This window comes from Siphateles boraxobius, unplaced genomic scaffold (genome assembly GCF_051911475.1).
Source record: "Siphateles boraxobius isolate OS27281-9 unplaced genomic scaffold, OSU_SipBor_1 12, whole genome shotgun sequence".
NCBI lineage: Eukaryota > Metazoa > Chordata > Actinopteri > Cypriniformes > Leuciscidae > Siphateles > Siphateles boraxobius.
The window spans coordinates 4,978,107-4,991,629 of NW_027508722.1; the positions used below are offsets into that span (position 1 = coordinate 4,978,107).

Sequence of the window (13,523 nt, forward strand, 5' to 3'; positions counted from 1 at the left end):
AAGACCATGCCAACAGCATTAAGCACATCTATATATCTGTGCCAAACAATGGATAATGATGAGGTGTGTGTGTGTGTGTTACCTGAAGGGCTCACTGGGACGTGCAGTACTGTGGAAAGACGCTGCTGGTGGGTAAACCTGCTGTCCACTGGAGGCACTGGATGACACGGCCTTAGAGTCTGAGAGACAGAGACGTGTTAAATCACTGACGCTGAATTAAGGCTGGGTTAGAAATCAAGAAAAAACTATTGAAACCAAACTTTTGACTCATTATAGATATAAGGCGTGTCACTAAAAAGTCTGCATGTTCTGCGTGACTCTGGCTACAGTCACACTTCAAGGCTTAGAGCTCAATTCTGATTTATCACTCAGATCCAATTTATTTGTTTGGCTGTTCACATTATTTTCTAAATGTGGCTAATATAAAATTTGAGTGTGAACACTGAGCATGTAAATCTGACTTTAGTAATCTCTTTTAAGGTAAGGTTAAAGCCAGCGAATTTGTGTGCAATTTGTGTGAGGACGCAAGCGAGGAAAGAGCAACGTTTTGCTTTTATAGAGCTGTCACTGTAATACTTATGAGAATAACAGCTCACCATCTCGCCACTGACTAACTTCGCTGCAGTCTTCCATATTTACAGTGAACAAAGAACTACCGGTATGTAAAATCTCCCATCAAGCGCAGAATTGTGACAAATGTTGATCTCTAGGGTGATGTAAAATGTGACGTAAAAGTTTGCAAAACATCAGACCTGTATCTGATTTAGTACCACATATGGAAGTGACTCAAATCAGAATCAGATTTCATGAGGTTTGTGCTGTTCACACTTAGAAAATAAATAAAACGGATCCGAGTTGCAAATAGAAAAACATTGGGCCACTTGTGCCTGCAGTCTGAACGTAGCCAATAAGCAGCAGATTACATCTTTAACTGCCAAGAGTAAAAGTTGTTTAACATAGTAATTATGACATACATATATATTTTGTAGTAAAATTAACATCTCAAAGTAATATAATAATACTACAATATCATATATTTATTGATCTAATTGTATTATCTTAAAGTATTTTATGGGGCAAATTAAAAAGTAGCTTATTCTGTAGAGTTTACTTGTAAACAAGTTTCTGAATATGTGTCTGTCTTGAGGGGTTTGTTCATCATACATGGATTACTCAGATATATGGATTTCACTGTTGACGTTTGATTGTTATGTTCTTCGAAGCTCATCCCGGAGTTGCTGTTGTCATGGCAACAGGTCCATAAACTCAAATCAGTTTTTGTATTGCAAACTCAAATCTTATTTCATGTAAACTGGACTCGACTGCATCTTTTTAAGTGGAGTTTATACTTAAAGTCTGTCCCAGCCACTGCAACTTTCTTACAAGAGTAGCTAATGAACCAGGGACAATAATAATTTAAAATAATAATATTGATATTATAATGTTGTGTAGTCTATCATATTATAAGCACAGTCAGTTTTACTCATTGAGAGATTTAGGTCCAAAAATTCATCAAGTTTTCTGTCAGGTGTCTGTTCTTTTATAATATGATGTCTTTACGTTGCTGCATTGCTGATCATGTGTTTGAGTATCGATATATCCACCCTTTCCAATGAACACAAGAATGTGCAGTAATCTCAGACAACTTAATCCAGATATTTTAATCAAATCTGCAAATTCGTTTGCAGAACCAAATTAGCCAGAGATCAGTCATCACGATTAGAAGATCTGGCATCTGTCAAATCATCTCAGATGTATTAAGCGACGTACGAAGAACAGGCGCCAGTAGTGTGTGTGTGTGTGTGTGTGTGTGTGTTTATGGGGAGTCTTACTGTGATCAGCACTGACTACACCTACAGTCTGCACTGGAACCTGAGAGAAACACAGATGGAGACAGTCATTATGTTGTGTTGTTTCATTTTAGGGTTAGAGAGTGAGTGGAAATTATGAGAGGATGATGATCATGAAAAAGTAATAAAACATTTTCGTGAAGAAACCGACTAACATTTTAAGTGGACTTCACAGGAAAAAATTAGTTCTGTTATTGAAGTGAGAGCAGAAACAGTTCACATCATAAATGAATGTTTTGTATTTAGTTCACCCTCTTAGGCGTTTGGTCATTTCTAAACGATTTCCGTTTTTAAGTTTTCAAACTTAAAAGTGCATAATTTTATTGTTACAACCTCAAGGAAGTTAGTGTTATAACATTTCTTTAAAAACAAGGTCCCACTTTATATTAAGCGTCTAACTACTATGTACTAACATTTAAATTAATAATTTGATACAATGCACTTATTGTGTACATAAAAGTTTTTACATTGTACTTGTATTGAAAAAATACCTCCATGTAATTACAGCTGTAATTAATGTCTGTGATTACACTGACCATTCTCTTAGATCTTAACCAACCCATACCATCAAACCTGTCTCTAGCCTTACCCGCATCCACCTCAATAGCACAACAAGTGTTTGCAATACAACATCAACACAATAAGTACATTGTATCTAACAATTGTATTTTAATGTAAGTACACAGTAGTAAAAAACTAATAAAAAATGTGTGACCAACAACAAAAATGACTACGAACAACCATTTTGTGACCATTTTTTTTTTAAAAACTTGTGAGTTGAATAAACAGTCGACTGGTGCTTTTATGAAACAACACACATTCTGACAACATGGAGCCGAGATCGAGTACCACTGGTGTAGGATGCAATGCGTTTACGGTTCAAAAAAGTTTTTTTTTTGTGTGGTCACCTGAGGGAGGGTGACCTGACTGGTGTCATAGGCTGCATCTCTGCCGATCCCTCCGTCTAACTCCTGCTGCTGCAACTGCCTGAAAAAGAGAAAACACTGACGTCAGTGCAGTCCTACCGTCATCACCATCAAACCCACCACCGGCCAACACCACAGCTGCCGACGGGAAGAGAGCATGCTGGTTAATCTACCACCGACAGAGGATCACCCGAGAGAGAGAGAGTCCCACTGCTCTCACCTGGCTGTGACTTGACCTGGGCTGGGTGTGGAGGGGCAGTTAGGACTGCTCTGCCCCATTGAAGGGGGCACTGACACCCCCGGGGAGGAAAGGGGGGACAGGGAATCCTGATTCGGACCTCTACTGTCACGCAAAACCAGAGGGATTGGTGGAGACAGAGAATGGAGCTGAATTAATACGCTCTCTATCAGACACATACGGTTCAATCTAGGCAAAACATGTCTGAATCATGGTTCACCCCAAAAATCAAAAACAAATGTGAAAATATGTTTCGCATACATTTTTTTTTTTTAAATAAGCACATTTTCCTAAAATTGTCTTCATAATTGTGTCCAGGTGTTTAATTTTAAAGAAGTCATATGATGGTTCTAAAAACAACATTATTTTGTGTATTTGGTTTAATGCAATGTGTTTAAGCAGTTTAGGTTAAAAAAAGTTTAGGTTTAAGACATTTATTTTCCTTTAATCCACACACTGACGTAGATTTGTGGGAGTGTTTGACGAAGCGTTTTAGGAAGACGTGGCTGAGCCTTAACTTTTATAAAGAAGATCTCTATGGGTTTGAGACTTTGAGCTTTGTAAATATGCAGATCTTATACTTGCACTAACAGCTACATAACACACTAAAGAAAACAAGAAATCACATCATATGACCCCTTTAATAAACAATTTTCATGTTAATTTTTGTTTGTAACTCACAATGGAAAGTCTTATTACTGTAATGACTTTTATTTAAATCAGCATAAATGAGACTAACTAACATTTAAAGGTTTGGGGTAAGTCTTTTTTCTTTTTTTTTAAAGAAATTAATAGTTTTATTCAGTAAGTTAATTAACCAAAATTGACAGTAAATACATGTATAATGTTAAAAAAGATTTATATTTTTAATAAATGCTGTTCTTTTGAATTTTCTAATCAAATACTTTTGAGAAAAAAATATTATGGTTTCTACAAAAATATGAAGCACCACATAATATTAAGAAATATTTGCTGAGCAGCAAATCATCATATAATTATTTTTGAAGGATCATGTGACACTGAAGACTGGAGTAATGATGCTGAAAATTCAGCTTTGATCACAGGAATAAATTACATTTTAAATTACAGTCTGCGCTGTAAAAATAGATTATTCTTCTCATAGAAAAGAGTTAGTTCATTGTAATATTATTTTACAATATTCCTGTTTTACTGTATTTTCTATCAAACAAATGCAGCCTTAGTGAGCATAAAATACTTTTTAAAAAATACCGACCCCAAATATTTTCGCGGTAGTGTTAATACCTGAAATAATACAAATATATTTCTGCATTAAATTAAGGAGAATTGGGGAGGTAAATATGCTTATACCATGGTCTGGGTGAATACTCGATTCTGATTGGCTGCAGGGTGTCCGTTAAAAAGTGATAGAGGACACCTAGTAAAGTAGTTCTGGTGAAACTGCCTGTTTACCATTCGAAATTAATAAATAAATGCGCTGCCTACAACAGCTGTGAGTAACATGCAGTCAAAGTATTTGCTCTATCAAAACAAACATCTAACGTTAGTTAGATATTACATAGCCTACTAATACAACAATGAGCGACTTCGTTATTTCTTTTAACATTTATGGAGAATATGACAACTTTGACGACTGGGATGCTGCTGAAGAAAGAAAAAATGTAAATAAAATGGAGAAACGATACAAAGAGATAACACCGGGAGAACTGAATCAAACAGAAGAAAACAAAAAGATGAGATCAATACGAAAAAAAATACGAAATTGGCAGTAATACACTCTTTATTGTTCAAAAAGAAATGGACTCCAGCTTTGAAAATTACACCGCTGCTGCTCTGAATGAGACCCTGCAGGAGTTTTACGCAGCTGTCCAGACAACCAAGGCAGGAGGAGAGTAACGTTACAGCGTGAAGGGTTCTACAAGCTGAGCGGACTATAAATATCTCCGGTTGCCAAATAAACCGTCAGGCAAGTTATTATTTGTAAAAACTAGATTTAGCCTAATTAAAATATAAACTAATGTTTTAAAAAAAAAATATTTGGCAAGTGACCATGGTATAAGCGGGTTAATGCCCTCCGAGGTGTCCATTGTCAGGTTTTAATGGACTTCGGCGGAGGCAACCGTCCTCCGCTGCACGTCGGCCGGTTCACACCTCGCCGTCGTCCATTAAAACCTGATAATGGACACCTCGGAGGGCATTAACCCTTACTTAATTGTCACGAAATTTCACATTTCACTGTCATAATACATAAAAGCAGCACAATTTTCTTTATTTATATATTCTTTGTCTTTATCTACACAGTTTCTTATATAGAAAAATTCCTTTTATCCATATGTCTTTTTTTGGGGGGGGGGGGTGAAATAAGACCCAGACATAAACAAATACCTTCAAACAAACTGATACATTTACATTTGATTACTTCAACAGGGATTAACCTTCGATCATACAAACACTTTTATGCATTCTATGAAGTCATACCACATTAGACAAAACTGAATAACATGAGGCTAAAATAATCTGAAAGTTTTAAGACCGTGACACATCAAGCCGAGCCGGCGTCAAAGAACTAACGGCTACAAAAGACGACTTTTTTGTGACCACGTCGGCTACTAAATGACTGGAGTCGACTGTCCACGTGTAAGGAAATACCTGTATATCAGAAGGTATCAATAGTCTATATTTGTCCTTAAAAAAAGGAAAACCGAAACTAGGACTTCAGATAAACTGTAAACAAAGCAGCACTTTGTTACCATATCAATCACGCTCATCACTTTCTTCATTCCAGGCGGCTGTTATGAAAATATTTGCATATTGGGATACTTCTGTCTGTGCCATCTGGACTTGCTCGCTTTTGCACTGATTTTTTCGCTAAACTGAACAGCCAATTTAGAGAGATCTATCTCACCAATGCAGATAAAACACACAGATAAAAGATTCGCTGTTGGCTTGGCATGTCACGGCACTTAAACAGTGGCCCCAAAAATCTTTCAAAACTTAAGTCACAATGTACACAGCATTATCATAGCACATAATAACGGTGCATCAGCAAACAACTTTTGCAATAAAGTCAGTTCACACAAGTGTAATTAATCACCTTCAAGTGTGTGTGGTGCTGTTGTGTGTGTGTGTGTGTGTGTGTGTGTGTGTGTGTGTGTGTGTGTGTGTGTGTGTGTGTGTGTGTGTGTGTGTGTGTGTGTGTGTACGTGATGCAGTTCAATACTAACTTGACATTGGCGTTGGTGGAGATGATGTACTCGATCTCTTCAGAGAAAGGATTCTGAAAGGTGAATGAGCTCATTCTCATCCAGATCCACTCACGGGATTTAGACTGAAACCGGAACATCACCGAAAGCACCTGACCTCGCAGTTTCACCACCTACATCGAGGGTCAAAGGTCACTTATACATACACAAAGGACCAGCATAAAGGCCCATTAAAATCAAGATCTATAACTATAAAGATAACAATAACTATGTTAGCGTCCACACCAGCGGACAATATCGTAAACGTGCGCTGCAGTTTTAAATGCTCAAGCTCTTTAAAATAAGGGTGGATCTGACTGGCTGTCAGATTTTTTTAACTGAAGTTTTCATCATTCATCAGCTGGAAAAAAATTGTTTTAAAAGGGATTTTCAGAACTATCTTTATCATTATAGCTATCAACCTTAGTGTGACCGGCCTTAAAGCTACAGTATGTTATGAAAAGTTCAGATCTAATGGCCAATACATGCACATCTTTAATTGCACATTAACTGAATTTTGTCAATTTACATTGCATACACCATATTGTGTTGATTGTTATTAATAATACATTCAATTATGTATTGAACAGTGGCTTATGTTATGATATTGCTATTGCTGCCATTTTATAAAAGCAAAAATGTCTAGCCATGCACGTAACATAAAATATGAATTACAATATCTTCACTGTAAAAAAAAAAGTTGCTGCCTTAAATTTTTAAATCAACTAGGATGTTTAAGTCATTTCAACTTAAATTACATTAAACTGACTTAAATTTGTTGAATCTTGTATGAATAATAAATAAAAGTTGTAAATTGCTTAACTTATTTTGATGAGCATTGTAAAATCACGTTGTCATAACTTAACGATCACACAATTTTTTGTAACGTGTTGAATATTTCAGCGTGACGTCCCATGCAAACCCACACACCTGCTGAAAGCTGTCTCGCACTAAGCCATGGTCTTCTGGGTGTGCAAACTCCAGAACGTTCTTCCCCAGTAACTCCTGTGTCACAGAACAACACAAAACACTAGTGAAGGAAATTAATAGTTCACTGAAACACCAAACCAAAATTAAAGCTTTCATTTAGCTGAAACCGAAAATAAGGTTTATTTAGTAATCAATGAATTCAACCAATTTATTTAATAATCAACACCCAAATAAAAACTGTATATATATATATATATTATAAACATTTAAAATTTACATAAAGAAGTTTTTATTTGGGTGTTGATTATTAAATAAATTGGATGAGTTAATTGATTACTTAGGATATTCATTGTATTTTTAATTAACATGTCTTCATTATTTAATGAAGCAGGTTAATTTAAAAATACAATGAATATGTAATATAGTGCATATATTATTGGATAGCAGAAAGCAGAATAGACTAAAACAGCTCTGTTCATCAAAATGAAAAACTAGAAATGGTTCTTGTCAACCCAGCCCTGGGTCCACACGACTGGCATGTTTACTTGTTGCAGTAAATCCACGTCACATTGCTAATGAGAAGCGCTAATTAAACGTCACAGTTTCAGTCAAAGATTTCAGCCCTCTAAAACCATTTTATAGATATTTTAATATAAGCTGTGAAATTTCAGTGCATCACTAAGCAAGACAGTGAAATCCTGAAGCTGATCAGCTTTATTCAAGAAATGCAGAGGCATCTTAACACCCTGCTCTTCAGAAATGACTTCCTTGAGGTCCAGCGTGACTGGCTTTTGAGGCTCACCTGAGGTTGGTAGCCCACTGTTGCTAGACAGCGGTGATCCACAAAGGTGTACATGCCCTGGCAGTTGTGGCGGGAAATAAATTCCACTGGAACGCTGATGTTATTTATGTATTTGTCGCCTGGGCAACAGGTGACCTGCATAAAAAAGAGGTCAGAGAGGAACTACAAGGGATAGTTCACACAACTTTTATTTTAAAATTCTGTCATTATTTACTCACCTTCATTTCATTCCAAACCCATAAGACTTTCATTTATCTTTGCAACACATATTACAGGGGTTCTATTATGCCCTTTTATTAAGTCTTGCTTTTGTTTTTGGGGTGTACTAGACCATATTTTCATGCTTGATTGTTTAAAAAAAAAACATTAGTTTTCACATATTTTACATTATTAAAGCAGATCTCTTCCCAGTCTGGCTTAAACATTGCAATTTCAACTAAGCCCTTCCTTCCGAAATATGAAATGTGCTGTGATTGGTTAGCTGGCCCAGTGTGTTGTGATTGGGAACGCTTAGCGCATGTTCGGGAAATGTCACGCCCTTCCATAACTGAGAGCTTTACTCTAGTGTAAATATTAATGATGGCGTAAATTTCAGACCAATTCCAGCTTGATTCGGACCCTGGAAATGTTAACAAACAAGAGGACCATCCAGAACAGATTTCAAGCACGAATTTCACAGGACGTAGTATGTTTTTTGTAATTTTCTTAAACATTATAGATACAATGTTATCCACCATTTAATCGTGATATTTGTCGGAATATTAAGGTAATAGAAACAGTAATCAATCACAAAACCATGTTTAACTTTCCTAAGGAGCGGTGAACAGTCTTCCAAGCGAGAGCTAAAAAGCTACAGAAAACAAGCTGTTCTCCATACAATGTGAAACGTTGGGATTATAATTTTCAGGAACAGTGTTTAAAACAAATTAACCACTCTAAGTTCATCAGCCTTAGTTAGGTAAAACAAATGAACTTTGAAAACGTTGTGGAAAAGACTCTCTCTCTTTGAAAATAGCAACAGCTCAACCAGGCCTCGTCCACTTTCTGTGTATTCTGTGGGCGGTATTATTTAAATGAGTAACACTGTGACTTCATAAGATCTGGAAATATTGCGTTGTAGTCCAAACAAGTCGTTAGTTGTAGTTCTTTGAAGGTGGAATCTGTTAAATAAAATATCTCCCTTTGGAGTGGACTTTTGAGTTTTGTAACCTTTTACATCTTTTTATGCTCAAACAGCAACATTACACATTAACTAAAGATGAAAAAGTGGAAAAGCACCCCTTTAAAAATGAAACCAGAGAGATTTCTGTCCAAACATTGTGAGTCCACACAAACCAGACTTGACGATTTAAAACGCTTATAAAAACACTGTAAAATATAAATCAGTTGGTCTAAACCAAGTCTTATAAAGCGACCGCGTCTGTTCAGATGTTGAACAGATTATTGGCTTGTAATCACATTCAAACATTGATCAACTCAAGTGGAGCTCATCAAATATGGTAATGGAGGCTCAAATGCAAGAACAAACCGCATTGATCTCGCTCGTCAAGTAAGCTTACTTGATCTTACGTTAACGTTTTCCATATTTGATGAGCTCCACGTGAGTTGATTAATGTTTGAATGTGAATAAAAGCCCAAGTTTTGGTGGAATGGACTTTCAATTGAGAGAGAAATCTAGAAATTAAATCTTTCATTAAATTTAGTTTAGTAAATTTTGTTTCTTGTGTTTTAAAGATGAAAAAAAGTGTATGGGCTTGGAACGACACAAGGGTGAATACAAAAATGACAGAATTTTCATTTTTAGATGAACTAAAGATTTGAGGTGTTGGTCATTAATGAGACATTTAATAAATAGTTTATCTAAAAGTAAACACGGTCATAATTTATTCACCCTATTTTGTTCCAAACCCATATAACTGTCTTTTAAACACAAAAGTAGATGTTTAGTAGAATGTTGATGTTACCACTTTTACATACAAAGTGAAGAGAAAGCAGCATGAACAGTCTGCTAAACTGATATGAAGATATGTGGTAAGTTTTGAGTAAATGACGACAGAATTATTCCTTCAAATCTGACTAAACTAATTCATTGGAAATTTAAACAAAATGAAAAGGGAAAGAGCACCTGTAGCCTTCCAATGGCGACTAGACAACAACGATTTCCCTGATTATTATCAGCCTCCTCTTCAGCGAGAGTCACTCCTGAAAGAAAGAGAAAGAGTTAAAAGGACGATATCAGTTCCTGCTGTTTCTCACTGAACTCTGGTTAATATCAGTGAACAACAGGGTCTTCCTGTGTATTGTGCTGTGTATTGTGTTACCTGCAGGGGGCCAGGATTTGATGAAGCCTGTGCAGTGCACAACCACATACTGCGGTTCACCGTCCTTAGGAGGACCCAATCCATTCCTGCAGAAGAAGAGAGGATCTTCATCTGTCTGTTTGTGGACTGAGATCCACAGACAGAGAGATGCTTTACCTATTTCTGCTTCTCAGGAAGTTGAGTCTGTTCATGGATACTGGCTCTACTGGACATACTCCACACCTGAACACACACACATTACAATCAATGTAGCATTTGAGACAATTTTATATTAAGATTTAATACTTTTTCCAAAAAATATAGGCTACTTGTTTCTCGTGCATGCAAACGACATATAACTTGACCAACTGGGTGAGTTGTGTAGTACTAATGTATACATAGGAACTGAATATGAGGAGCGAAAATTTGTTTGCTAATATTTTATACCTTCGTGTCCTTAACCCTGTAAAGCCTGACATATGAAATAGTCGGGAAGATCTTTCTTTTTTAAAATGGAAAATAATGCAATTTCTTCCAGATGCTGATATTTATATGGGTAAAAAGTAAGATGAAATTCTGATAGCTTTAACTGTAAATCAATAAGATCTTTAGAACTGTATAGCAGATACCAATATCAGTCGTCACTCTATGTCACCCAATAATATGTCCAAGTGAGATGATTTTTGAATGCTTAGTTTTGAAACATATAATCCAATACAGTGATGATTGAGAGATGAACAAATAAACTCCCCAAAAGCCTGATGGATCATATCTGATACTCACATTTTTAACATCCTTTAAAAAATTACGCATGTATAATCAAGTAAAGTTGCTTCACTCCAGCAAGTGTTCATGTTACAATTATACGCATTGAACTCACCAATTAAACTTTCAATCAGATGACAGAAGGCATGTAGTAGATTGTGTGCATCAAATATGATACAGTAGGCTTTATAAGGTTAAAAGAGGTCTGTCTGTTCTCCCTATGCATCACCTCATCCTGCAGATGAAGGATCGCCGTGCACCCATACCCATCCTCACAGATGTCTGACCACCCTCTTTCTTCACCGTGCCCGTTTTCATGTCCAACATTCGACCTAACGTCAGAAAAGAGGAGGACCATTTAAACAGGAAAATACTGACAACAGAAAAGATGAGAGAAGTCGAGCCGTTTTTTACCGCTGTTGTTGTTCTCACTGGTGGAAAGCTGCTCTCGGAATTTCTCTGTGTCGTCTGGATGAAGCTGGTCGTACAGTGATGATCCAAGCCAATCCTTTTGTAACTGGTTCAGAACAGGTGTGACGGAGTCGGAAACATAAACGACGCGTCCGGTCTCACATGACACAACAAACAGGAAACCATCAGCTGCCTCTAAAATCAGGTGCTTCAGCTCCTTTAGAAAGAAAGCTACATAAATATTTGGTGGCAGTGAAACCCTTAACAGAATTTAAAATGTAATGCTTAATATTTAAAACAACCCATTACATACATTAAACTTCGTACCTATAGGAATTTACGGAGACCCTAAAGAGACATGGTGGTGGAAAAAATATGAGATGGGAGGAAAACATACATTTCAAAACTTTCTCGGGGGAACAAAAAAGTTTTGCGAGAGACCTTGGCTGTTCTCGGGAGAACGCAAACGTTTTGCGAGTGAATGCAAAATTTCTCGGGGAACACAAAAGTTTTGCATGGTCCCAAATCTTTGCATTCGCTTGCAAAACTTTTGCATTCTATAACAAAACTTTTTTGCGTTCCCACAAGAAACCAAGTTCTCTCGCAAAACTTTCTGTTTTTTTTGCGATTGAATGCTAGGGGAACTAGGGGAACGCAAAAGCATTGAAATATTTTTTCCTTCACCGTGTCCATTTAGGGCAGGGGTGTCCAAAGTCAGTCCTGAAAGACCACTGTCCTGCAGAGTTTAGCTCCAGCTTGCCTCAACACACCTACCTGCAAGTTTCTAGTATAATATGCCTAGTAAGAGCTTGATTAGCTGGTTCAGGTGTTTAACTGGGGTTGGAGCTAAACTCTGCAGGACAGTGGCCCTCCAGGAGCAGGAGCGGACAACCCTGCATTAGGGGCTGCATAGGGAATTAAAGACAAGTTTGAGGTTATCCTAGCTTTAAGAGGTTTTTTTACTATGATGTTTAAGATGATTCTTTTCAAGAATTTGAATTTCTCTTATGTCTTAAGTAAAAGAAAAAGAAAATTTTTAAGAGGGCATTCACACAGAATGCGTTTTTGCGGTTAAATAAGCGAGACACAGGTCAGTGGAATGAAATAAACACAAGCAAAGTTTTTGATACTTCTTTTAAAGGTAGGGTTTAAATAAACACTTTGTGTTATACTGGTTGAAAGTCTCTTCAAGAAAAATGCCAGTTGCTCTTAAAAATGTTTCGTGAATCCGACACCTAGTTCTTATTTGTATATACAAAGAGGAATCTACATTGATCCTATCTGACCTGGTCTGTGAGAAAGGCCGGTTTATAGGCTCCATCGGTGCTGGTGTTGCCGCTCCCTCTGAGAGACTTCATGTGCGACACAGCCATGCGCAGGATGGTGAGCTTGTCTGGTTTGCGTGCCAGTGCGCTGCAGGTGGGCACCATGTCTGACAGCTCTGTGATGTAAGCGGTCATCTTATTTCTCCGCCTCCGCTCAATCTCGCTGTGATTCTCCCTGGGGTCAGGAGGTCAGAGCAGGAGCATGAGAGATGGGCGGTGCATGGAAGCGTGGGGAGAAGAGAGCAGGGACAGAGAAATGTAGAGAGAAAGCAAACCAAGCAAACGAGTAGGAGAAAGAGAAAGAGAGATGGATGAATAAGCAAATAAAGACTGCATCAATGTGCTCCTCAAATGAGACGACACTCGCATCTCCATGATAAACAAATGTGTATGAACGATCTCATGAAAGCTGAAAGAAAAAGCCTCTTCAAACGGTCTGAGAAAAGAAGAGAGGGATAGAAGAAACACCTGAAATAAAGTGTAAGACACCGAAAGACTTATGGGCTTTGTTCAAAATAAAATACTAGATTACAACTTACTGCATACTACACAGTGTATACTGTATACTATTTTATTAGATACTGAAACAAACAAAAAACGGGTACTTCCGCCAATAGTTCTAGGAATTATGAAAAGGTTCCTCCGATGCGAAAGCCCCTTTAAATGTGGATGTGGATGTCATCTTTCCACTAGTCTGAAAGAAGACAAATTAAAAGCAAAATAGCCCAAAATCTCAAAACTGACCAATGCATCGA

General features: G+C 37.1%; 1 protein-coding gene across 12 annotated transcripts in view; it reads right to left on the minus strand.

The window, feature by feature from the left end:
- arnt (aryl hydrocarbon receptor nuclear translocator) overlaps positions 1-13,523 on the minus strand; it is a 32,309-nt gene that overhangs the window by 9,129 nt on the left and 9,657 nt on the right. For 2 of the 12 annotated variants that reach the window (XM_077206902.1, XM_077206885.1), the window contains exons 5-17: positions 12,730-13,462; positions 11,447-11,660; positions 11,262-11,364; positions 10,445-10,510; positions 10,289-10,374; positions 10,093-10,169; positions 7,968-8,102; positions 7,166-7,240; positions 6,218-6,369; positions 2,997-3,119; positions 2,759-2,837; positions 1,833-1,872; positions 83-179 (exon numbers count right to left, since the gene is read on the minus strand). In XM_077206902.1, the coding sequence (XP_077063017.1) occupies positions 83-179; positions 1,833-1,872; positions 2,759-2,837; positions 2,997-3,119; positions 6,218-6,369; positions 7,166-7,240; positions 7,968-8,102; positions 10,093-10,169; positions 10,289-10,374; positions 10,445-10,510; positions 11,262-11,364; positions 11,447-11,660; positions 12,730-12,903 (1,421 nt within the window). In that variant the 5' untranslated portion in view covers positions 12,904-13,462. The remainder of the gene's footprint in view (positions 1-82; positions 180-1,832; positions 1,873-2,758; positions 2,838-2,996; positions 3,120-6,217; positions 6,370-7,165; positions 7,241-7,967; positions 8,103-10,092; positions 10,170-10,288; positions 10,375-10,444; positions 10,511-11,261; positions 11,365-11,446; positions 11,661-12,729; positions 13,463-13,523) is intronic. The other 10 variants (XM_077206863.1, XM_077206850.1, XM_077206857.1 and 7 more) reach the window with 5 other exon arrangements.